Genomic DNA, 22457 nt, shown 5'->3' on the forward strand with positions numbered 1-22457 from the left:
ATTTTTAATAGAGAGAAGTGATCATAGCACAGAAACATCAGGATTTTTAGAAAGCATGGTTCTGTCCTCTACCACCACCTGGTCTTCTCAATGTCACTTTTCTTAGGACTAAACCGCTTGCCTCACAAGCCAGAGGCTAAGCCCAATCATACAGATAGGATTCAAGTCCAGGCCGTCTTAACCAAATTCCTTCCCAGCATGCCACACACACCACCCAACAATTTAGGGTACCATGTATCTGGCAACTGGTTTGGTTGGAGGTGGTGTTTTCCCACAGCACAGGGGAAAAGAGAAACCAGCGCCAAGGCCCAGAATATCGCCAGATCATTACGCTGGAGCTTCCCCTGGGCCCAACAAGCCAGAACATTACTCTGTGCGATTAGTCTCCTTTCTTCCAGGCTTACTCAGAGGGCACATTCTTCACTTTCTGGCTCAAAGCCCCATCTCTGCCTGCCCCCCACCGGATTTTAATACACCTATGAAGAAAAGGACTCTGAATTCCACAAGGGGAAGGTCAAGATATTGTTATAGTGACCATAGCATTTCAAGGAACCCAACAAAAGAAAAAGTCCTGACTAGATTTGAGAACAATTTCTTGTTATGATGAACCAGAAATACAAGATTCTACTGAAAACTGAACAGCTGACAGAATATGGTTGAACTGAAACCTTCAAAGGGAAATAAGAGGGCCAAACAAAGTCAACGGAGAAGCCCAGGACTGGTTTGGGATGAATGTAAGGACAATAGCATTCCAGCACGGGTATCTTCTGACTCCTAAAAGGTATCTGCCATCATTCTATCCCTCTCTCTGAAGCATCTGCCAAACCAAACTGCAATTTCCTCTCTACTGAAGGTGTAAGACAACCCAATAGCTCTTTGGACATGATAAAAAGCCAAGAGCAAAGTTTATACATCTCCTTTCAGGGTAGAAAGTGCAGACACCCAACCCAGCACACTCGTTATGTGGTGTCAGTGTACACAGAAGTAACTTTAATCAAATCAGAAGAGTTATGTGTAACCTGTTTTGTGGCCCTGTGGCTATGTCAGTGTCCCTAACTTACTAATGTATCAATGTGGCAGAACTCATTTTTGAGCTCCACGTTTTCTAAACACTTCTAAGAGGCTATTTAAGATCATGTAGAACTAAACCATCTCTCAGAAACCTAGGCATCAGGAAGGAACACTGATGGGCTCTTTCTGGGGCTTTTTTTCATGGGGACACAGAGATGACGAGAGGAAATGTTAGAACATCAGAGCATATGACAGATGAAGGGAGGCAGAGGTGGGATGAGGGTGTTCCAGCCACAAGGCCACCACATTCACGTTCAAAGAGAAGTCAGAGCGATTGGGGGGGGGACCCCAACACAACAAAACAAATCCAAGTCAGAGGAAAAAAGGGTTTCATACAACACAGTATCAAAAAAGTAAAAGGAACACACTAAATGCACAAACTGGTGGCAAGTAAGTCCACAGCCTATTGTGATAGGTCCTTCCAGCATCAATCAGGTTTCTTCTCCATCTGTTATCTCAAGGTTATTTACAGATGTGGTGACTTTTGAACAAGAGTCTCTCACAGAAGGGTGGGCAGATTTCAATCATTGGTTTCTGGATCTGTTTGTGCCATGTAGGCATCCAACTCGGCATCCAGGTGTCCTTTTGTTTTCGACATGTATGCATCCAACTGGTTGTCCAGCTGCTCCTTGGTCAGTACAGGGCGAGTGAGGGCACCTCTCCCTCGGCCACGGCCTCGGCCTCGACCTCCAAAGCCCCCTCTTCCCCGACCTATCATACCCCGACCTGGCCCAAGGGGAAAAAAAAGAGACAGTTACAAGTAGGTTTAATGGGTGTTATGGCAAATGCCCCTCAGAGCAGTGGGGCCTAGCTGAGAAAGGCTGAAAGGGCAGGGCAAAGAGGAGAAATCTGGAAAAACAGGAAACACATTGGGTAGAAAGCAACACATGGAAAGCACACATAATGAATCCCTGTTTACATGCTCATCTCTAAATGCTAAAGACTTATTCTCTTGACAAAGGGAAAATAACTGACAATCTTAACCTCTCCTAAAACAAAGAAAATATCTCAAGCTTGAGACCCACTGTAAGTTCATAATTAAAATACATTATAGATAACCCCACTTAGTAAGAAAGGGAGTTGAAGTAACAAGGGCACAGAGAACAGGGGTATAGGGCTAGACAGTTTTTAAAGTAAGTTTTTAAACTGAAGATCTTTCTGGAAAATTAGCTCATCTCTCCTCAAACTTATTAAACCTAATGAGCTGAGTCCACATCGGGAGACTGAGGAATTATCATGACATAGGAACAAAGTGAGAAGACAGGGAATATATTTAGAGTAGTCCCAGCCAATTCCATCTCAGAATCTAGTCACCTTATAATTATGGTGATCTGAGAGGTGGTTTCAATTCACGTAATAAAACTTATGCAGCTTTCTGAAAAGCTACTTTAGACTCCCCCAGCCCTGTGATGCTCTCTCAGAAACCAGGTCGAGATAATTTGGAAATGTGCTATTTCATCCTGAAACCCAAACTAGCTATACTTCACTTATTAAGCCAACAATATAATGGGAGAGAAGAAAACAAGTCCTTGGCTATTGGATTTCCTAAGTTATTATCCTTTGGCAACTTCAAGGTCATAAATTATGGAAGACCTGCCAAACACTAATAAAAGGACCAAAGCAGATATACACAGGGCTACAGGAATAGATTTTCTACCCCCTGGACAGGTGTTGTTGAGAGTTTTCCACTAAGTTCTAAAATCAGAAACTCCCATGAAATTTGGATTAACGACAGCAACACCATTAAATTCTTTTCCATCTGGGTCATGAGGTCACAAGACAAGTATCGCTAAGTCTCAAAGGTAACATCATCAACAAGAGTCTGTCAGTTAACTGACACGGTACCTTCTTGCTTTCTACCTTGATTAAAAAAAAAGTCATCTCTGATTTCCTGTAGACTCAACTTTACCTTAACTTTACTTGGCTTCGAAGTCAATATCCAGATCCAATCTCATCATCCTTTTTAACTCAGCTTTATTTCTGTACTTCTGTACATCTCCCTCTTCTTTATTCTTACACTCAAAGCGGGGTTTTGAGCTATGGGATGGGGTGTGTGGTGGTGGGGCAGGGATAGAGAAAGGTAAAACCTCAAACTGACCATCTTGTCATTTTAACAATATGATTTAAATGTCGAGGAACCTGGAAAAAGACTGAATATAATCTGGCTCTGACATGTACCTGACTGGCTCTTAGACAACCCATGATAGACTTTTCACACTACCAGCATGTGAATTTAGAAAATAAGCCAGTTTCAAAAAACAAAACAAGACAAACAAATAAGCCTGTCTATGACTTGAAGCTGTGCAGGAAGGTGGCTCTGAGTTTTGAAGGGAGAGAAATAAGGGGGAGCTATTCTCTGAAGTTGGTAGCTGACTAACCTCTACCACCGATTCCGCCACGACCCATAGCTCCACGCCCTAGGCCCCCTCTCCCAGGACCTCCACGACCTCGAACACCACCTCTTCTTAAGCCCATTCGGGGAGCTACGGCTCGTCCACCTCGGAGCAGGTTTTGACCTTGGAGAGGAGGCATACAATGTATATGCAGGTAAATCCAAGAGAGACAAAGTAGACTCTAACCAAAGGAAGGCGGTGAGGGTTAAATGAGAGTTAATTCAGTTAATTTTTAGGTTGGGTGGGGCAAGCTGTACAGCAAGCGTGAACAGATCAAACTGCTCTTTATTCAATCAATTCAACAAATCTGACCACAAACCCATTTTTGGAAAAAGCTGGGAATTAAATCAATTAGTAAGTACATACAATAAATATCTGTTGAATAATCAGTTAAGTGCCTAGCATTACGGTAGATTTAAAAATAAATGACAGGGTTCCTGCTCTCAATACATTCTTACAAGGGACAAGAACACCACAGGGAACAGTGTAACAGTGCCCAAAATGTAACATGTAGCTATGGGTCAACTTGTCTTCTCTTTTCCAAACATAACTGTGTGTTTCACTAGCAAAGAGATGGTTAGTTAAGATACAGGCCAAGGGACCAAATATTTCTTAGATCTGACTTACTTCTAGAACTTGCATGTGCTTTGATTCAAGCAGCAGCAGGGTGTTTAGACGGAATGGAGATGACATGAATTACCTGTCATAATGCAGGTCATAGCCTCTCACCATTGCACATTATCAGAAAGGGAATGGTATTGAGAAAAGACATGCAGCACTATTAAAAATATGTGATTTCAAAAGTTATTAATTATATTAATACAAATTCAGGCTTCAAGATGTTAAAACAAATGTGTCCATAAGCAGCCCAAGAGAAAAGGGAGGGGTAGGCCCGGTAATTATCAGGTACACAGCACTGACCTCGGAGCGACATCCCGCCCCTAAGCAGGGTTCTGGTGGCACGTCCCCCACGTAGTCCTCCTCGGGGTAAGCCTCTCTGGATTATGGGCAGGCCTCGTCCTCCGATTGCTCCCCTGGCCAGGGTCCCTATGGGTCGGCCTAACCGTGCCTGGATGTTACTTTTACCCAGGCGCTGCTTTAAGCTCTTCTGGAAGAAAAGGTGTTGGGGGATTGAGATCAAAAAAGCATTCCAGTGGGATTCAACAACTCAAAGTGCAGAGAAAAGAAGCAAGTGAGATGGCTGTGTGTAGGGAGATAAACCTGCCGTACATGTCACAAAGATCCTAAACCAGAAACTAGCCTTTGCCTCAGGACATGGTGTATAAAAAGCAGAATTCTGATCCAGAGCCATTACGAAAGCTAAATACGGTCCCGTGACACTGGCATCAATACAAATTACCTCACTAGTTTGGCTACAGAAGCCATACACCACTCCTTGGAACTTAGGTTTTAGTAAGGACTCCGTTTCAAATCCTGGATTCTGCTGTTTTTGAACCACAGGTTGACAATGATACGATTTGATCATACTTGCCCAAGGACTACCACTGTCTTCAAAGGCTTACTCAAACACCATAGGAAGTTCATCACACTCTGGGAAATATTTTAAATTATAAGTTCATTTGAATTCTTGTCACTTAAAAACAAGATCTGATTTTTCAGTCAAAGAGGCCAGTGTGTTCCATTTTTCCTCTGAGTATCTATCTCCAGACGGTCCACTTTTTACCTTAAGATGTAAATAAACACAAGAAAGTCAAACCTCCTTTCCTTACATTTCTTAAATCACTATTCATTCCACATCTCCCCTTGCAAAGAGCTCCATTAAGCCAGTACAATAACCTTTAATTCAAAACACTCAAATGTATTTCCAGAGAGAAAGCTAACTTGCATTAGAATTTAGACAGGTGACCTACAATCACAAAACTCAGGGCCGTATTAAGGACACTCCACTAATGGGAGATTTTCAATAATCTGTCCCTCAAAGAGAAACTATTAAGACCACATCTCAGCGAATTAAATTGCTTCAAAGGAAAAGGTGACTGTGTAGCCTTGAACACAATCAAGGCCCCAGCAAACCCATTTTCCTATAAAGTCATCAGTCAATATGAATGAAAATAAACTCTGTGTATCCCCAGGCTTCACCTGTAATTGGCTACCAGTGACTTTTTGTTGCAACCACATGCTGTGAGTTATTATTATTAGCCTTCTAGCAAAAGAGAATAAACTGCTCCGATCAGAGGGACAGGCTCTGAACATTATACACCTTCGCAAAACCAATCTTAAAGGCCTGTCGCATTACTCCCCTGACAGCACACAATTAGGTCAGAACTTCCTTCTACAAATCCCTTCTGTTTGATGATCCTGAGTATATTCTCCCAAAATCCGTGCTTCAGAGAAGAATGCACAGTGCTCAGAAGTTCTCCCTTCCTAATCCTTTGTTGCCAGCAACAGTGGTCTCTAATGCAGTTGGCAAGCTTAAAGATGTCACGATACCATCTAGTTTTCACTCCAGAGCTGTGCTGTATGCTAAGGTAGCCACTAGCCACATGTGGCTATTTAAATTACAAGTAAATAAAATTTAAAAAGCCCCTCAGTCACAGTAGCCACATTCTGAGTGCTCAACAGTCAGTCATGGATAGTGGTTACCATATCTGGAGAACTTCACTGTGGAAAGTTCTATCTGACAGCTCCACTCCAGAGGCTACTTTCTGCCCAGCCTATATTGAAAGCTGCTTCTAGAAAGGTCCTTTGGAATGACGTGTCAGAGACTTATCTTCAGCAATTTATAATAGCTACTCTTGGAAAATGATGGGGCCCTTTTTACTGCTTTCCAGAGTCAGGGACAAATACAGAACTCCAAGGCTTAAGGTAGCTGAAGCAGAAGGCCTTGTTTATTTTTGGTCAGTGAGCCCAACAGTTCAGGGTGGGGGTGGGAGGGTGTTATATTTAACTGCTGAATTTAGGCACAGCCATGCAGTGCTACCAGTTAAAGTCCTTACAGTTGCATGGCATCGCCCTCCAGACGCCCAGCCACAGCTTGGACATATCCTTCCACAGCCACTGTCCGGACTTGCATATAAAGTCTATGAATAATAAAGAGCAGGTTTTATTTCAGGTCTGAATAAGGATTATCTCTTACTGGAAGTTTGAAAGAGAACCCACTAATTCTTTAATTATTCAATGCTCTCACTCTATTTTACTGACAAAACTTAGGTGTTGTGGAGATGAAGCTCACCCTACTCTTTCTGTATTTTAGCACTGGAAATCTCTGGCTAGGGCTGTTCAGGTTTCCTGCGCTGGGGGAGAAAGAATAAAATTATTTCCCTCATTTTTAAGGCATTTAACACGGAATAAATAAAGGATTTTCCGAAGGTCATCCAAAATTTCTTTGTGGTAAACTCCAGTGAATCTACTTTATGGGCAAAGGATCAGGAAAAAAAGAGATTAATACTCATTGATAACAGAGAAACAGGCTACACTGATGGCAAACTACCTAAAAGAGAAAGACAACAAAAAGTTACTTATTGGTACCTGCTAAAATGGGAATTCTCTGAACTTCTCTTTCCTGCAGAGAAGTTTCTGCTTTTGCCCTGAGCCGCCTTGTAATCATCCTTCACGTCCTGACAGCCTCAGTGGACTGTCTGATAGAGATCACCAGCTGCTTCTGGAGCATTAAGACCCATCCTCTCACCTGCTTAAGTTTTAATGCTGCCTGGACAGAGGGTCTATTCTCCATCTGCTGGGCCAGTCTTCTGTTTCTGGCACTGGCTAGCTGCTGCTGTTGCTGCATCGAAGCCCGAATGTTCACCGGCATCGGCTGTTTGTTCTTCAGCATATTAGTAAAGCTTCAAGGTCGAACAGAATGGATGTTTAAATAAAAGCTTTATTACAAAACATTTATTGGCATTTTCATGGCTTGCTAGACCAGGAGCTCCAGATCCCACGAACTTTAAGTAAAGTGGTACACTTAGATCAAGGCTGATGTGGGTTAAAGACTCCTCTGCTTCCACAAACTTGCAAGAATCAGAAACTTAGAAATGCAGCTAAGTGCAGCACATTCAATCAAAAGTGGTAACAAGGGCTCAGGTAATGGCTTTTAAGAGGTGGAAAGTATGAAAAACACGCAGTAAGCAGATATGATGACAACAAAAGACAGAAAATGTAGTTTCAAAGACAAACAAAGAAAGCCAAAATCTTGGGGGAAACTGAGGGTGCATTGTAGGGCAAATATAAGGAAGGACTAGAGCACCTTCACAGCCCATGGAAATAGTACACCCATATAAATTATAGGAGTGTATCTTACTTTCTGATGTATTTGTTCACTTAGTAACATGTAAATATGGAGAATCGGTATATCATACCCTAAGAGATAAGAAGCACATATGCTTCAGAAAAGGCAAAAACATCAAGTGAATCTTTCAGGGGTCTGACATCAACTAAATAAAATCACTGGTCAAAGGCTCTCAATAAAGAGCTCTCAGAGATAGAAACTGCTTTAAGTACTTTAACTCTTCTTAGTTTTAAATGACTACTTTTCCTAACTCCAAGTGATTACTTCTGAGAAAATCAGATTACTTTTCATCGCTTAACAGCTTGTGAAGACACTCCTCTGTTATTCCTGTCAAATAAGCTTAATGGCACAAAAAAGAAAAACACTTAACTGCAAAAGAATCTAACACAAAAACAAACTAAAAGCAGAATTGAAAGAAAGAGAAATGGAGCAAAGCAAGTGCCTCTTACAAGGCCCAAGAACGGCATTCAAGGGCCTTCGGACATATCCACAGCTTGCTACCTGCCTCTTACAGGCCAGACACAACACTGCTGGCCTTGGACGGGGCAGCAAGCCTTCTGCAGCCAAGGTACCATGCTACCGAGCTGCACCACCCCTGTATCAATGTAAAAAAATATGAAGAAGAGGGAGGATGTGAGGAGTCTTTTTTAAAATACATCCCACCAGACAAGTATCTCAGACAGCTTAACATAAAAATCTACTGATAAGGGGTTTTGAAACAACCGCCCAATTTGTTTTGTGTACCACATAAGATGCAACTAAAAACAGAGGTCTGTAGCCTTCTGTTGGTATTTAGTTTAAAATTGGTTTTTGTGCATTGGACCCCAGGGCCAAGTTAAGTAATGTTTTCTTATGAACGAGCTGAAGTTGCTGTTGGCTGCCTCACCGCTCATTTAGAGACATCTTGGTGGTGCTTTTTAGCACAACTTTCGGCGCTGACTGTGCAGCCATCTTCAAATCCCGAGAATCTACAAAGGACAATAAGCAGAATAAGCAAATCAGAGCAAGGAGCCCCAGTTCTACGCCCGGCCCAGCAATGAATGAAAACAAAAGGCCTGTATCGGTGACTACTGAAGGTCCCACGAAACCCCGTCTGGGTGCTTCCGTTCATAGCACCGGTACCGCAAATTAACCGACTTCTAGGCCGCAGGGCCGAAAACACCTGCCCTAACCCTAGAATGGCAGACCAGGGCAAGCTACGGGAAGCTAAGTTTGGCCTGTAATTCGGAGTCGTCCTTTCCAGCCTTGGCTGCGAGGGGTTTTCAGAAACACAGACACCCGGATCCACCCCTCCCCCCAAGCGAACCCCATCTCCGCGGTGAGGCCTGAGGTCAGCCGAGGGGGCGGGATGAAGGCCCCGCTGCTCCTCACGCGCAGCCAGCACTGAGCGCCCCCGACCTCGACACAAGATGCAGGCAGCACCTTGTCAAAAACGACTTTCGGCGCCACCGTCGAGGGGGAGGCCTCGGGACCCCGCCCGGACGCCGCCACATCCCTGTCAGGGCCGCCGCCGCCGCCGGCTCCGCCCCCCGGGGCCCGCCGTGCCGCCCCGCCGCTCCTCCTCGCCACGGAAACGCACCGAAGGAAACGGACGCCAGGGCGCCTCCCGGGGCTGCCACCACGGCTGCGGCGCGCGGGCCGGGGCCCGGCGAACCTGAGTTGACCTGGTGGGCGGTTGGTCAGAGGTGTAAGCAGTAGGTTGCTAGGTTAGCTCGTTGTTGCCGGCCGGCTGTCTGGTCGGCCGGTGCGCCTGCTCGCCCGGCCTGCCCTTTCCTGCCCTGCGTCGGTGCCACCACAGCCGCCGCCGCCGCCGTCTCCTCCTCCCGCTTGGTGTCCAAAACAAAATGGCCGCCACGCCCAGAGCCGAGTGGGACCGGCTAAAATGGCGTCGACGCAATTACGTCCGACGCCAGACCCGCGCACAGCTGGGTGGGGGAGAAGATGAGCGCTACGCCTGCGCGGAGTTTGGGGCGGAGCCCTAGGGAGAAGGCGGGGGCTTAGCAAAGGCGAGGGCTGAGTTACACTCCGCCCCGCCCACGGGGGGCGTGGCCAGTGCGCGCGGTTAGTGCTCGGGGATGTTCTCGGTCTAGACAGGGTGGTTGTAACCTGGACCCCGGAGAGCATTTTGATCTCCGGGAGAAAGATGTTTGTCTTTCCTCGTGGCGCCCCGCCCAGGCTAAGGGCGACCATCTACAGCTCTGTACGCTGGGTTTGCCTCGGTGCTTCTTCCCGAGGACCTGGGCCCCGGTGCTGGACGCGGGCTCTCTCCGAGTTGTGGAGAGCCATAGACGCCCCAGCCAAGGCCTGGGTGGTCCTGTGCCAGTCACCAATGCCTGTGTCTATTTTTCTCGTCCTGAATATTGTTAAATCCCTATGGGGGTGCCTTTGTGTCCCTGCTCCCCCTTCCATGCCCTCCCCATCTGCAAGTCATGTGCGTTTTGATGCAGACCTACAGAGGATTTTTCTTATATCTGGGTACACATAAAAATACTCAGATGTTTGAGGAATGAGTGAATGAACACATCTTCAACCCTTCTGCATACACGTGCACCACGATCCTTTCGTTTTCTTCCTAGAATTTGTGTGTGCGTGTGTCTGTATGTGCGTGTTTAATGGTCTGGCATCTTTACTGGACTTTACCTGTGGGAGGGTAAGGGTCGTGTTTGTTTTGTGCACCGCTACATCCCCAGTTCCTACACAATATCTAGAACATGGTAGGTCCTCAGTAAATATTTTTTGCAGACTGAAGGGAAATTCTTCTGTCTTTGCAGCTGGAACTTTGAACATCTACTTTTCTGGGCCTTGAGCATTCCTGAATTGGGAGTGAGGAACCTTGACTTTCTCACTCAGTTCCAGACCCCAAAGGAGACAGACAGCAGCTGGCCAGAGAAGAGACTTTAATGAAAGATGAGTTGCAGGCTTGGCCCACTACTCTTGCGCCCTTGGTGGAGGGTGGGCAAGGGTAGGAGTGTAGGGAGGGAAAAGTGGGGTGAGGGGGAAGCAGGGGGAAGGGGAAGGGCGCTGCCCACTGGGGCTGTCTGCTCAACTGTTCTCCCAGAAAAAGTTGTTACAGGCCACTGTGAGGGCAGCCACCAGCACCACATACTCCTGGAAGTCCACTTCCCCATCTCCATTCTCGTCTAGCTCTTTCATCACCTTGTCCACAGCATCTGCATCCTTCTGGGCCTGTGGAGGGAGGAGATGGAGGGGTGGGTATATAGAGAAATGAATAGTACTGAATCAGGGGCAAGGGGGTTGGTAGAGTGGGAGGAAGGAGGCAGCGATGAGCAAGAGGCAGAACTACAGCTAATTATGGGACTGTTGTGAGGCCCTCCTTAAAACTAACACTTGTGGCCTCCTGTCACTTACAGAATAAACCCCTTAACAAGGCCAAGTAATAACAGCATTGATTACCATGTGTTGAGTGCCTACAGAAGCTTTACAGGGATTGGCTTGTAAAACTGTTAATTCTAACACAAATAGTATGAGGTAGGCTTCATTATTCCCATACTAGAGAATAAGCAAATTAACAGTTGGTGGCTAAATCATGTGCCCAAGTCACACAGCTGGAAAGCGGCAGGGTCAGAATTGGAGCCCAGGCCTGATGAAACCTCAAAGCTTGTGTACTTTCTACTGGCTTCTTTATTATAGGGCCCCTGTCAGCATTTGCAGCCTACTTTTCTGCATCCTTCAGTCTGGTCAAAACTACTGAGCGTGCTCCATGTTCTTTCTTCCAGGCTTTTGTTCATGCAGATACCTCCTAAAATGTCTACATTGACCCTAATAATATTCCAATGGAAATGCACGGCTCAAGTGCCACCTCTTGGGAGAAGCCCACTTCAGTTAGGTTAGCACTGTCCGACGTCCTTCCCGGCAATTCTGTTAAAGCTCTGTGTAGTTCCTAAGTGGCTGGCCCAAGGTTTCCTGGGGAGGGGGATCTAACTGCCTCTGAGCTTCCGGTCAGCAGACTGGGGCCTCTTCTGGTCCTTCAACTCTGCTCTCTCCTGAACAGGTCACTTCCTGGTGTTCGTAGTTTACTTTTGTGTGTCAGTCTTTCCCTTCCAGACTGTGAGCCTTCTTTAATGAAGCATCTGCATGGGTCCTAGCACTTAACAGGTGATTAACAAATTAGGGTATTTTGTCTTGAACCAGGAGAAGTAGGGGAGCCCAGAAAAATCCAGGGAGAAGTCTGAGAGAAGAAAATGATTGGACTGAGTTGGGGTGGGGTAGGAAGATGGTAGAGAGGTCCCCGGTTGTTCCTCCACCCCTCACCCATTCCACCCTGTACCCCCACTCTGTGCTCACGTCCAGGAAGCCGGAGAGCTCAGTCTGCAGCAGCTCTTTTAGCTCCTTCTTGCTCAGCTTGTACTTGTCTCCCTCCTTGCCCGAGTGGGCATGGAACACATTGATGAGAGTCTCCATCGCTGTCTCCAGCTCAGAGCCCATCGCGCAGCTCACCTACCCACCCCCCACCATGGAAGTAAGTTGGGCACCATGCTCAGGGTATCTGGGGTTGAGGAGAGGGGAGCCCTCAGACCTGGCCCTGGTCCCTCACCTGAAATCGCCATGAGACTAGAGCCACATTGCAATTTATCTCTCACTGAGACTTTATGATGTGGGAACCCAAACAGGCCTAAATCCAGGCTTGTTCTCTGTGTCGCTCAATCCATAGCCCAGCCAGAGGGAGTCAGGAATTGGGGCCATGGAGGTAGAGCAGCTGGAGCTGGGCTGGCTCTTGAGGCCTGCAGTGGCCTCTGCAGGCTCCTGGCTGCCTGGGTGGACACTGAGGAGGGTGGGGCAGGCAGGCGGGGATGGTCACAGGACACTGCCAGGCTTCCTCTGACTCTATTTTTACCCTGCCTTGCCTGCCTAGCACAGCTAAGCTCTGCCGCTGAGCATGGTGGGCTGCATTCTCCAGAGCCGTGACTCTGCTGTCTACCCGTAGCAAGGAGTCAGTCTGGTGCCCTCAGCCAGCCTGATGGAGAGAGTGGCAGCCAGAGTGGCTGGCCCAAGGCTTCCCGGGGAGGGGGATCTCACTGCCTCTGAGCTTCCTGTCAGCAGACTGGGGCCTCTTTTGGTCCTTCAACTCTGCTCTCTCCTGAACAGGTCACTTCAGCTTCCCTGGGTACGCCTCCGTCACCTCTAGTGTGGTTCCTCTTACTTCTCTGCAGGATCAGGCCTTCCATTGGGTGATGGTGGGAAGGGCGAAAGGAATGACCCAGCCTTTCCCCAGAGCCAGGGCTCCCAGCGAGGGAAAGAGGAGAGCTCTGGGGCCTTGTCCCTGCTGCTGCCCACTCCCCCGCCTAGGCCCAGCCTGGATGATGTGAGGACAGTGGCAGTGAGAGAATGGGTCTGATATGTGTTGGAGACAAAAGGCTGAGGATGTCCCCTGAATTCAAGGAGCTGGAGAGAAGAAGAGAAAAATGGAGGGGTTCGTGGAGGAGCGGGGACTGCCACGCTGGCAGGCCTCTCTCTTTTGGCCTTGGGATGGTCATCCCCTCCACAGCCTCTGGGGACAGCTCAGGTGTCTTAGATCAGGTGTCCTTGTCCTTCCTCAGGCCTGGGGGGCTGAACAATGGGCCCTGATCAAATGACATTCCACCTTTACAATGGGAACCTTGTGAGTGTCACCTGAACTCTGGACATGAGAAGCAGTTGTCACAGAGACATGGGGAGATGGAACCCAAGCCGGGGCTGATGGAAGGGATAAGGGTGTTTGTGAGGGAGGGCTGTTGGTGGCTCCATTATTGGCTCCATCCAGGAGGGGCACTTAGAGGTTGCCTGGGGCCCTTGAGCAGCCGTTTGGAGAGGACTTTGTCAGGAATGAGGCAGACAGGAAAACAAAGGGAAAGACTTGAAGGAAAGAGGAGTCTGGAAGTCTGGGCCAAGAAAGGGAGGAGAAAGGGAAGGGCACGTGAAAGGAGAGTTGGGAGTGGGTACAGTACCCTAATACCCCCTCCTCTGATCTCACATGGTCCATGCTCTGCTACCCCCAGACTTCCTTGGGACCCGAGCTCCTGGCAACATGGGGTGGTGGTGGGGGTGGGCATAGAAGCAACAGTTCCATTTGCTTTGTTAGACTTACCCAGCTGAAAGCAAGGTGGGAGCTGGCTCCCTTCCTCAGCACCTGGGAGATGAGGGAGCTTTGGGATGGTACCCTGAGGGCTCTGTGGGAGGAGGGCTTGATCTCCTGGAAGTTTGGTGGCTGGGCTCCCCACTGGCTTCTTCATTCTCAGAGGAACACCACAGACCTGCCTCTGACCTTCACTTGCTTCCCTACACTACTGTCCAAACCTTGTCTCCCCCAAATCCCAAACTGCTGTCACTCGAACTCCTCCCAGACCCTCAGTGCAGCACGATGCTATTGTTCCCAGACTTTTGGAGCCCCGCTGAAGTCCCCTTTCCCCCAAGCTGGCCACCGCAGAGACCTAGCACAGATGGCCCACGATACTCACTTTCAGCCTGGACCTGAGGCAGGAGCGGGTTCTGGACAGACAGACGAGAGTCTGCAAATGTAGCCGGGGGAGCTGTGTGGGGAGACCTGTCTTCAGTCCTTCCCCCACTGACCCCCCCTTCCCACCGGCTCCACCCCTTCACAGACAGACACCCAGTGGGGCAAGGGGCCAGGAGTGGACAGAGGCGCCCTCTGTCTCCTGGGCTAGAACAGGCTGCCCTGTGTCCTCTTGTCCAGCCTCAGTTGCCTCCCCACTCCCTGCTGGGCCCCAGCAGGCAAGGCCCAGGAGGAAGGGAGGTGGGAAAGGTCCTGGGAGGAACACGGAGAGGCTTTGCCCCACCCGCACCCCAGCACTGGCAGGAAGGGGGAAGGGTCTCTGCTGAGGGGTCTCAGTGAGGGGGACCTCTCAGTGAATCCCTTAATCTTGGGAGTCTCACTGGGGGGTTGTAGTCTGACACCCCGCTGAGAGATTTCAGTCCGGGACGTCCTCCTCCGCTGAGGTCTCAGCGGGAACCCCCCTCTGTGTGTGGGAGCCTCTTGGGGGTCTTGGGCTGTAGGGTGCTTTTCAGGATCTCATTCCGAGGGGCTGTCTGCGGTGCTTCTCGGACTAACTCCCGGGCAGGGCGCCCTCGCTGGCCGCTGGGGTGCAGAGCGGACCGGGGCGGCAGGCTGCCGGTGCCCGGAGGGGGTCTGCCCCGGAGGCGCCTTCCCGCCTCCCTCCTGCAGAGGGGCGCGCGTGGGCCGGGCCGGGCGGGGGGACCCGGGCACCCCGCCCGGATGCTGGGGGGGCGGGAGGCGGGCGAGAGGCGGGCCCGGGCGGTCTGCTTCCTCCGGCATCCAGGCAGAAGCTGGACACCTCCGGGCCGGGCTGGGGCTCTGCTCGCTCCTGCCCCCAGGCTCCCGCGCCCACCGCCCACCCTCCCCTGCGGCGGTGAGTCCCCCGGCCTTCCCGCCCCTCCCCTCCCCTCCCTCCGCCCCGGGGCCCCNACCGCAGGCCGACCGCAGCCGGCAGTTCGCCTGACCCCGGGCTTCTCCGCTGGGAGCGGGCGGGGTCCCTGCGCAAACAAGCTTCGGGGAGAAGCAACCTCATGACCCGTTGGGGCCGGGTGAGCCTCCAGGAAAGGGCCCTGGGGACCGAAGGCCGCGGAGGGGCCGCTCCCAAGTGCCTCCTGTCAGAGGGCTCTCCAGACCGAAGGACCACCCCAGAGGGGTCCCTAAGACACCGCCGCTTGGAAAGGACCGCCAGGCTCAGACCTGGAGAGGATGGGGTTTCCGGAAGCAAACACCCCTTCCCCCACCTGCACCGAGCTGCTGTTGCCTGGTGCCCCAGGTTCCGTCCCTGTCCCCTCCCTCCTTCCCCATAATGCTTCTTCCAGGCAGGGACCTGAGGTGGCAGTGCCAGGGCGGGGGCACTCTGGTCTATTCTGATTCTCCCTTCCTCTCCTTCCCTGTCCTACAGCCCCAGGAGTCCTGATGGCAGCAGAGCCACTGACTGAGCTGGAGGCGGCCATTGAGACAGTGGTCACCACCTTCTTCACCTTTGCAGGGCAGGAAGGCCGGAAGGGCAGCCTCAGCATCAGTGAGTTTAGGGAACTGGCCACACAGCAGTTGCCTCACTTGCTCAAGGTAGGTGGGGGTCTCTGGGCCTGAGATTCTGGAGCGCAGTGGCTGCGGGACCCTGTGGATGTGAGGTGATGTTTCTGGGCACAGTAGTATGAGCCCAGCTGTGTGGTGGAGAAGGGTGTGGGTGACTGTGCGTGTAGCTTGGTGACATGTGTTGGTGAGAGTGCAGGTGTGCTATTGGGCTCTGTGCTCTCCTCAGGCAGTGCTGTTGGGTGTTTGTGTCTGCTCTGTGCCTCTCTGGTCTCATCTCCCCAGCATAGGAGTGGGCCCAGAGTGGCTTCCAGAGAGCTGCAGACCATCAGCACTAGAAGGAGGCCACGAGAAAACACAGTCCAAACTCCTCTCTTCACACGTATAGAAACGGAGGCCCAGTTGTAGAAAGGGGTATGTCAAAATAAAAACGTAGCCCAGTTCATGGAGTGACAGAACCTCAGTGTAGGAAGCAGCTGTAAGTAATCTTTGACTACTTCTCACCCCCTCTGGGAGTCCGCTCAGTAACGTGCCGGATAACATCATTCCTTCTCTCCTACTCGCCGGGCAGAGCAGGAGTTCAGAGTTCATCCACTCCGAGCTGCCCGATCATACCAGGCTGTTAACAGTTTCTTTTATATCCTTTCTGAGAATTGACAGGCAAGTGAAGAGTGTGTGGATATGGATTAAAAAACCCCCCACACAAACAAGTATTGGAAACTCAATCTATCATCTGCAAATCCCCTGCATTCTTAGACTTCTCAGACTTTTCCCTTCTTCTTCTCTCAGGAGACTCGACAGACTCCCATGGAGTCTTAAGTCTCCCTGTAGCCTTGCCACATAGTAACTGGTTTTCCCTCCAAACCCAACTCCCTCCAGGCCTGGAAATGCAGAAGGTGATCTCTTAGCTTTTTGTCACTGCTTCCAGATCTTAGTTTCTTCTTCCTACGATGCACAGCTCTTTGGAACCTGCCCCCCTTCTTCTTGCATTCCTTATAAGTTCAGCTCCTGCCTTCCTGTTTCTCATCACTGCTTTTGTAGGGGTCCTCAGTCTGCACACAGAAAATTCATCCAACACCTGGGTCTCTCAACTTCTTCAAACCCTCACTTGCAGAGATTCTGTCCTGCTTCTGAGCAGCCCACTCCTCTGTTCTTGCTTCAGATCTTGTCATTACCAAATTGATGTACCACCTCCGAAATCTCAGTTTCAAGCCTCCTTTTCTCTGAGTATCACTTCCTGCCGCTCCAGTTCTGTTTCTCCACTCTGGTATTGCCTTGACTCTATGGGGACCATCCATGTCCTGACCCTGTCATGTGTTCTCTCCCGTGTTATCCCCTTGCGTCCTCAGTTCTCTTCTCACTCAGCTGGGTCCTAAGGCTCAGCAACACAATCAGTCCCTCAACTCCCTGGATTCTCTCCCTGTGCTGGTTGACAGAATCTCAACCCAGGTTAAGTCCAATATTTCACCTCCATTAACTTGAGGATTAAATCTACCATTCTTTCTCAGATCCAAAATAAAGCAAAAATTTCCATTCTCAAGAAAAAAACCCAACAACGCAATCAATCAATCCAATGACCATTCTGCCTCTGCACTTGTGACAATGGCTGAATCTGGCCGCAGAAGAAGGTGCTGCCGTCTTGACTCGTCCCACTTTATTATTTTTATTGTTATTATTTTTCTTATTGAAGTTGATACACAGTGTTGACTTGTCTCTCCTTAAGTCTGTGACCACAAACTCCAAGGGGGCCCTTGGCACAGCCTGCCAGTCTGCCCCATTTCCCAGTTTGGTTCATTTACCAGCTCTTTCAGCTGATAATTTTACAACTTTTCCTCTCTCCTCAACCTCCAGTCCCTCTTTCCACATTCTCCCTCTCACTGAGAAATTTTCTCAGAGAAAATAAGAGCAATTAGGAAACTCCTATGTACTGTCTCCCCCAGATCTAAGAAGAGCAGCATTTACCCTGCCTGCCTGTTGCCTGAAGCATCCGTCTCCGCCCCGAGGCAGTCCTTCCTCTGCTGCCTGACTCCATGCTTCCTCACCACTCAGAATCTGTACTCTTGCAGTTCCTCCTGCTTTCTCTTGCATCATCAGTTTTCCTTCTCCACTGGATTGTTCTGATCGGTTTCCCAATATACTGTAATATCTCCCATCTTAAAAAAAGAAAAACACCAATCCTCTGTCTTGGCTCTACACCTCGCTCCAGCTATGCCTTGTGTCTCTGCTCCCCTCTGTAGCAAAACTCAAATGCAGCAAAGTCACTTAAACTTACTTGCTCTCCTGGTCCAAAAATGCCCACTTCTTAGGTATTGGCTAGGCTTGCTCCTCACTGAACTCAGATTTCTGCTCAAATGGCAAATCCTCAGGATTGCCTTCCTTCACCTCAGAATGCGAAGATCACCTCCCTTGTCCTCTATTCCTTTACCCCCTTTATTTTCTTTCACAACACTCCCATCACAACCTACTTCCATACACACTTTCATGTTACCAAGAATGTAAATCCCACGAAGGAAAGGAATCTGCTCACTGTTTTATCTCTAGCACTTAGAGCAGGTATCGAGTGAGGGAAATTGTAAAAAAAAAAAAGTTAAAAAAAAAAGAGTAAGAATTGTTGAGCGCGTGAATGAACAAATGCATCTTACCGACTGTTCTACAAATACCTTTTTAAAAATGGAACCATGGGGCACCTGGGTGGTTCAGTTGGTTAGGCATCTGCCTTCGGCTCAGGTCATGATCCCAGGGTCCTGGGGTCCAGCCCCTGCTATGGGCTCCCTACTCTGCGGGGAGCCTGCTTCTCCCTCTCCCTCTGCTGCTCCCCCTGCTTCTGTGCATGTGCATATGCTCTCTGTCAAATAAATAAATAAAATCTTAAAAAAAAAAGTGGAACCATGCATATAGGATACTTCCTATTTTAAGAAAATGGCGCACTATACACATGGTATATAGGTTAGCACAAATTTATGTAGCTAAGTTTCTATCGAAGAATGTTTCTCATATCCATTTTCTCTCTTTTGCAAACATTCTTGTTTATGTATCTTTATGTACTTGAGGAAAATATCTAGGGTAAATGTGTGGCAGTAGAAATATTAGGTCAAAAGGCATGTGTATTTTTCATTTTTATGGATATTGCCAGTTTGCCTCCCCAGCAGGGTTTCAAGGCCAACAGTGAATACAAAGCCTGTTTCCCTGCGTCCTTGCCCGAATCAGGTCTTATCAGACTTGGTTTTTGCTAATCTAATGTGTGAAAATGATACTTTTTTCTGATTTACACTTCTTTAATTCTGAATGAAATGGAACATTAAAAATTTTTTTTGATGGATGTGTATAATCCTCTGTGAACTGCTTGTTTATTTCTTTTATTCAAGAGATTTTCTTTTTCAGATTGATTTACTATAGCTCTTTATATAATAAAGAAATTTGCCTTTTGACTATTATATGTATTGCAAACATTTCCTCCTAACTTGTCCTGTGTTTGTCCTTTGACTTGATTTTTAGTTTTTTGCCATACAGAATATAAAAAATTTTTATGTAGTTAGATCTATCAAACTTTTAGTGAATGGCTTCTGTGTTTTATTCCAAGTTTGGAAAGGTCTTCCTCAGTTTAATATATTAAAAAAACCAATTTATGTTATTATTAAAATATTCCTGCTGATGTGAAATACCACCTCTATTACTTATTCAATTCCCATATGTATTTTGGGTCTTTTTATTGTGTTTCATTAATCTGTTTATTATTTATTGAGTAACAATTTTATTTAATTACTGTAGTTTTAATATGCCTTAGTTACCTGTAGGGTTGGTTCTCTCTTATTATTCTTATTTTTCAGAATTTTGTGGTGGATCCCACAGTTTGTTTTTCAAGAATTTTAGAAACATTGAATCATGTTAAAAAGAATCCTGTAGAGGGACGCCTGGGTGGCTTAGTCAGAAGAGTGTGTGACTCTTGAACTCAGGGTTGTGAGTTTGAGTCCCATGTTGGGTATAGAGGTTACTAAAAAAAAGTAAAATTAAATAAAACTTTAAAAAAAAAGAATCCTGTAGATATTTAATTAGGATCATATAAAATTATATTTCAGGGAAAATTGACATCCTTATGCTATTGAGTCTTTCTCCCCCCAAAAAGGTCCATTTTTCTATTCACGTTTTCTCATATTCTTCAGTTCATTTTTCTTCACGAAAGCTTAACAGATTTCTTAATTTATGACTAAGTGCTTTATTTCATTTGTTACTATTTTTTTTTAAAGATTTTATTCATTTGACAGAGATCGAGAGAGAGAGGAGAGAGAGAGAGGGAGAGAGAGCACAAGCAGGGGGAAGGGCAGAGGCAGAGGGAGAAGCAGGCTCTCTGACGAGCAGGGAGCCTGATGTGGGGCTTGATCCCAAGACCCTGAGGTCATGACCTGAGCTGAAGGCAGATGCTTAACCGACTGAGCCACCCAGGTGCCCCCATTTGTTACTATTTTAAACAGGATCTTTCTTATACTTTCTGACTGGTTAATATTCATACAACTAAAAAGCATTGGGTTTGGGGCGCCTGGGTGGCACAGCAGTTAGGTGTCTGCCTTCGGCTCAGGGCGTGATCCCGGCGTTACAGGATCGAGCCCCACATCAGGCTCCTCTGCTATGAGCCTGCTTCTTCCTCTCCCACTCCCCCTGGCTTGTGTTCCCTCTCTCGCTGGCTGTCTCTATCTCTGTCAAATAAATAAATAAATCTTTAAAAAAAAAAAAAGCATTGGGTTTGTGTGCTAATATTGTGACCAGACGCTTACAATTTCTAATAGTTTTTTTGGGGGAAATACAGAGTAGTAGATAAAAGCATAAGCTTTGAGTCAAAAAATCTAAGTTCAAATGCAGATTCTAGCTTGTCATCCCTGGTCATTTACTCTTTCTGAGCCTTAGTTTCTTATCTGTGAAATAGACTCATAATAATACCTTCCTTGTTGGATTGGTCCTGTATTTAGTCAGTCAGTATTTATTGAGCACCTGCTATGTCCTGTCCTGACACCATCCTAGGCTTTGGGTTACAGTGACAAACAAGCATCTGCTATGTGCCAGACATTCTCCCTGGCACTGGGATTACAGTGGTGAACAAGGTGGACAAGGTCCCCGTCGTGCCAGCAGATTATGATGTTAAATGGAGTAAGGCATGTCCTGTGTTTAGCAGAAGCCTCGGAACAGTCAGCACTATTAAGTGCTTACAATTGTTGAAATGTTAGTCATTATCACTCTTGGTTTTTCCTAGGTATGCAATTATATAATTGCTAATACAGTAAGAGCTGAATTTGCTTCTTTCCTAGTACTTCCACCTTTTATTTCTTTCTCTTGATTAATTGTGTTTTCCCCCCTCCCCATATAATGTTACACTGGGCATCTTTGCCTTCCACTGACAATGCCTACAGTGTTTTACAATGAAGCATGATTGTGGGGGCACCTGGGTGGCTCAGTCAGTTAAGTGTCTGCTTTTGGCTCAGGTCATGATCCTGGGGTCCTGGGTTCGAACCCCACATTGGGATCCCTGCTCAGTGGGAGTCTGCTTCTCCCTCTGCCTCTCCCCCCACTTGTGCTTGCTCTCTCTCTCTCTTTCAAGTAAATATATAAAATCTTAAAAAAAAGCAAACAAGATTGTGGCTTTTACAAAAGCCTTGCTTAGCTTTTCTATGAGTTAGCTCTAGCTTTGCCCCCTCTGTGGATCTGGCGTGCCTTCTCTGCCTTCATGCAAGGTTGACTCAAATATTGGGCATGGGGTTCTGCCCGCGGCACTCTTCTCTAGCTGGACATTGATCCGTTGTTCCATAGATTATGTTTTGGTTGTGATTGTTTGTCTAGTAACAGATCCTTTGATCATGGGTCCAGTTTACAGTATCCTTTGATTTCACAGGCCTGTCATGAGAGACTTTGTCAAGGACAAAATCAGATACCCCATATCTTTGCCATTCCTCTGATCAACCAGGCTACTAACCAAACTGGCAAAAAAGAGACTACGTTGGGGTTATGCAAATGAGCAGCTTAGGGCTGTGAATTTGTCCAGCTTTCTGTGAAGGATGAAGGTGGCCTGAGAAGGCTCTGAGGATGGCCAGAGTGGGTCCATGGCTAATGGGCTCCCCGAGCGTCCTTGAGCAAATCGCAGGTGCAGTGGTGTGCTGGAGCCCATCGTACCTGTAGGCAAGAGCCCACTGTGTGCATCTCTTTAGCTCTGAGTTCAGGGGCATCATGTCTGTGGTTCATTACCAGCCACGGTGGGAGTATTTACACACTGGCAAACACCACAAGTCAGGTCCCCTGCCTCCTTCTGCCACCACCGTGGGACCGACCAGTTTGGAGAGGTTGTCACTGCCGACAGCATGGCAGCGCTGTCCATGAAGAGAATGGAGATTAGCAGTTCCTTCCTCTCTCCCTGTCTTGAGAGCTCTCACTTCTAACCCCACCCTTTCCTTTGGTGTCTCCTCAGGATGTGGGCTCCTTAGATGAGAAGATGAAGAGTTTGGATGTGAATCAGGACTCCGAGCTCAAGTTCCACGAGTACTGGAGACTGATAGGGGAGCTGGCCAAGGAGATCCGGAAGGAGAGGGCCCTGGAGATCCGGAAGAAGTAAAGCCTCTGACCAGGATAGTGCTGGGGGGTGGCTGGCCAGGCAGAACCCCACTCCCCCCAAATAAAGCCTCTTCTTCCCACCCTACCCCTCTTTCTTCTTTTGAGA

The 22457-nt window shown here is 47.9% G+C and overlaps 3 protein-coding genes across 6 annotated transcripts; 1 reads left to right on the forward strand and 2 right to left on the reverse strand.

Moving 5' to 3' along the window:
* Window positions 1-498: 498 nt before the first annotated feature.
* On the reverse strand, window positions 499-9584 carry CHTOP (chromatin target of PRMT1). Of its 4 annotated transcripts, none has more exons than XM_011229046.3 (6): window positions 9293-9582; window positions 8600-8681; window positions 7114-7267; window positions 4386-4569; window positions 3450-3587; window positions 499-1797 (listed from the first exon to the last, which is right to left on the reverse strand). In XM_011229046.3, exons 2-6 carry the CDS (start codon window positions 8662-8664, stop codon window positions 1592-1594), a joined length of 747 nt encoding a protein of 248 aa, XP_011227348.1. In that variant the 5' UTR covers window positions 8665-8681; window positions 9293-9582; the 3' UTR covers window positions 499-1591. The 4 variants fall into 4 exon arrangements, with proteins under 4 accessions (XP_011227348.1, XP_002922552.1, XP_019658635.1 ...); XM_002922506.4 differs by having other exon boundaries at window positions 4386-4572; window positions 9293-9581; XM_019803076.2 differs by lacking the exon at window positions 3450-3587 and having other exon boundaries at window positions 9293-9584.
* Window positions 9585-10575: 991 nt separating this feature from the next.
* On the reverse strand, window positions 10576-14293 carry S100A1 (S100 calcium binding protein A1). The gene is made up of 3 exons (XM_011229039.3): window positions 14169-14293; window positions 12019-12171; window positions 10576-10899 (listed from the first exon to the last, which is right to left on the reverse strand). The coding sequence occupies exons 2-3, from the start codon at window positions 12157-12159 to the stop codon at window positions 10756-10758; spliced, it is 285 nt and encodes a 94-aa protein (XP_011227341.1). The 5' UTR covers window positions 12160-12171; window positions 14169-14293; the 3' UTR covers window positions 10576-10755.
* A 649-nt stretch (window positions 14294-14942) lies between these two features.
* On the forward strand, window positions 14943-22436 carry S100A13 (S100 calcium binding protein A13). Its single transcript, XM_034667581.1, has 3 exons — window positions 14943-15098; window positions 15627-15793; window positions 22209-22436. The coding sequence occupies exons 1-3, from the start codon at window positions 14945-14947 to the stop codon at window positions 22350-22352; spliced, it is 465 nt and encodes a 154-aa protein (XP_034523472.1). The 5' UTR covers window positions 14943-14944; the 3' UTR covers window positions 22353-22436.
* The last annotated feature ends 21 nt before the right edge of the window (window positions 22437-22457 follow it).

The sequence above is a fragment of the Ailuropoda melanoleuca genome, chromosome 8, assembly GCF_002007445.2.
Source record: "Ailuropoda melanoleuca isolate Jingjing chromosome 8, ASM200744v2, whole genome shotgun sequence".
NCBI lineage: Eukaryota > Metazoa > Chordata > Mammalia > Carnivora > Ursidae > Ailuropoda > Ailuropoda melanoleuca.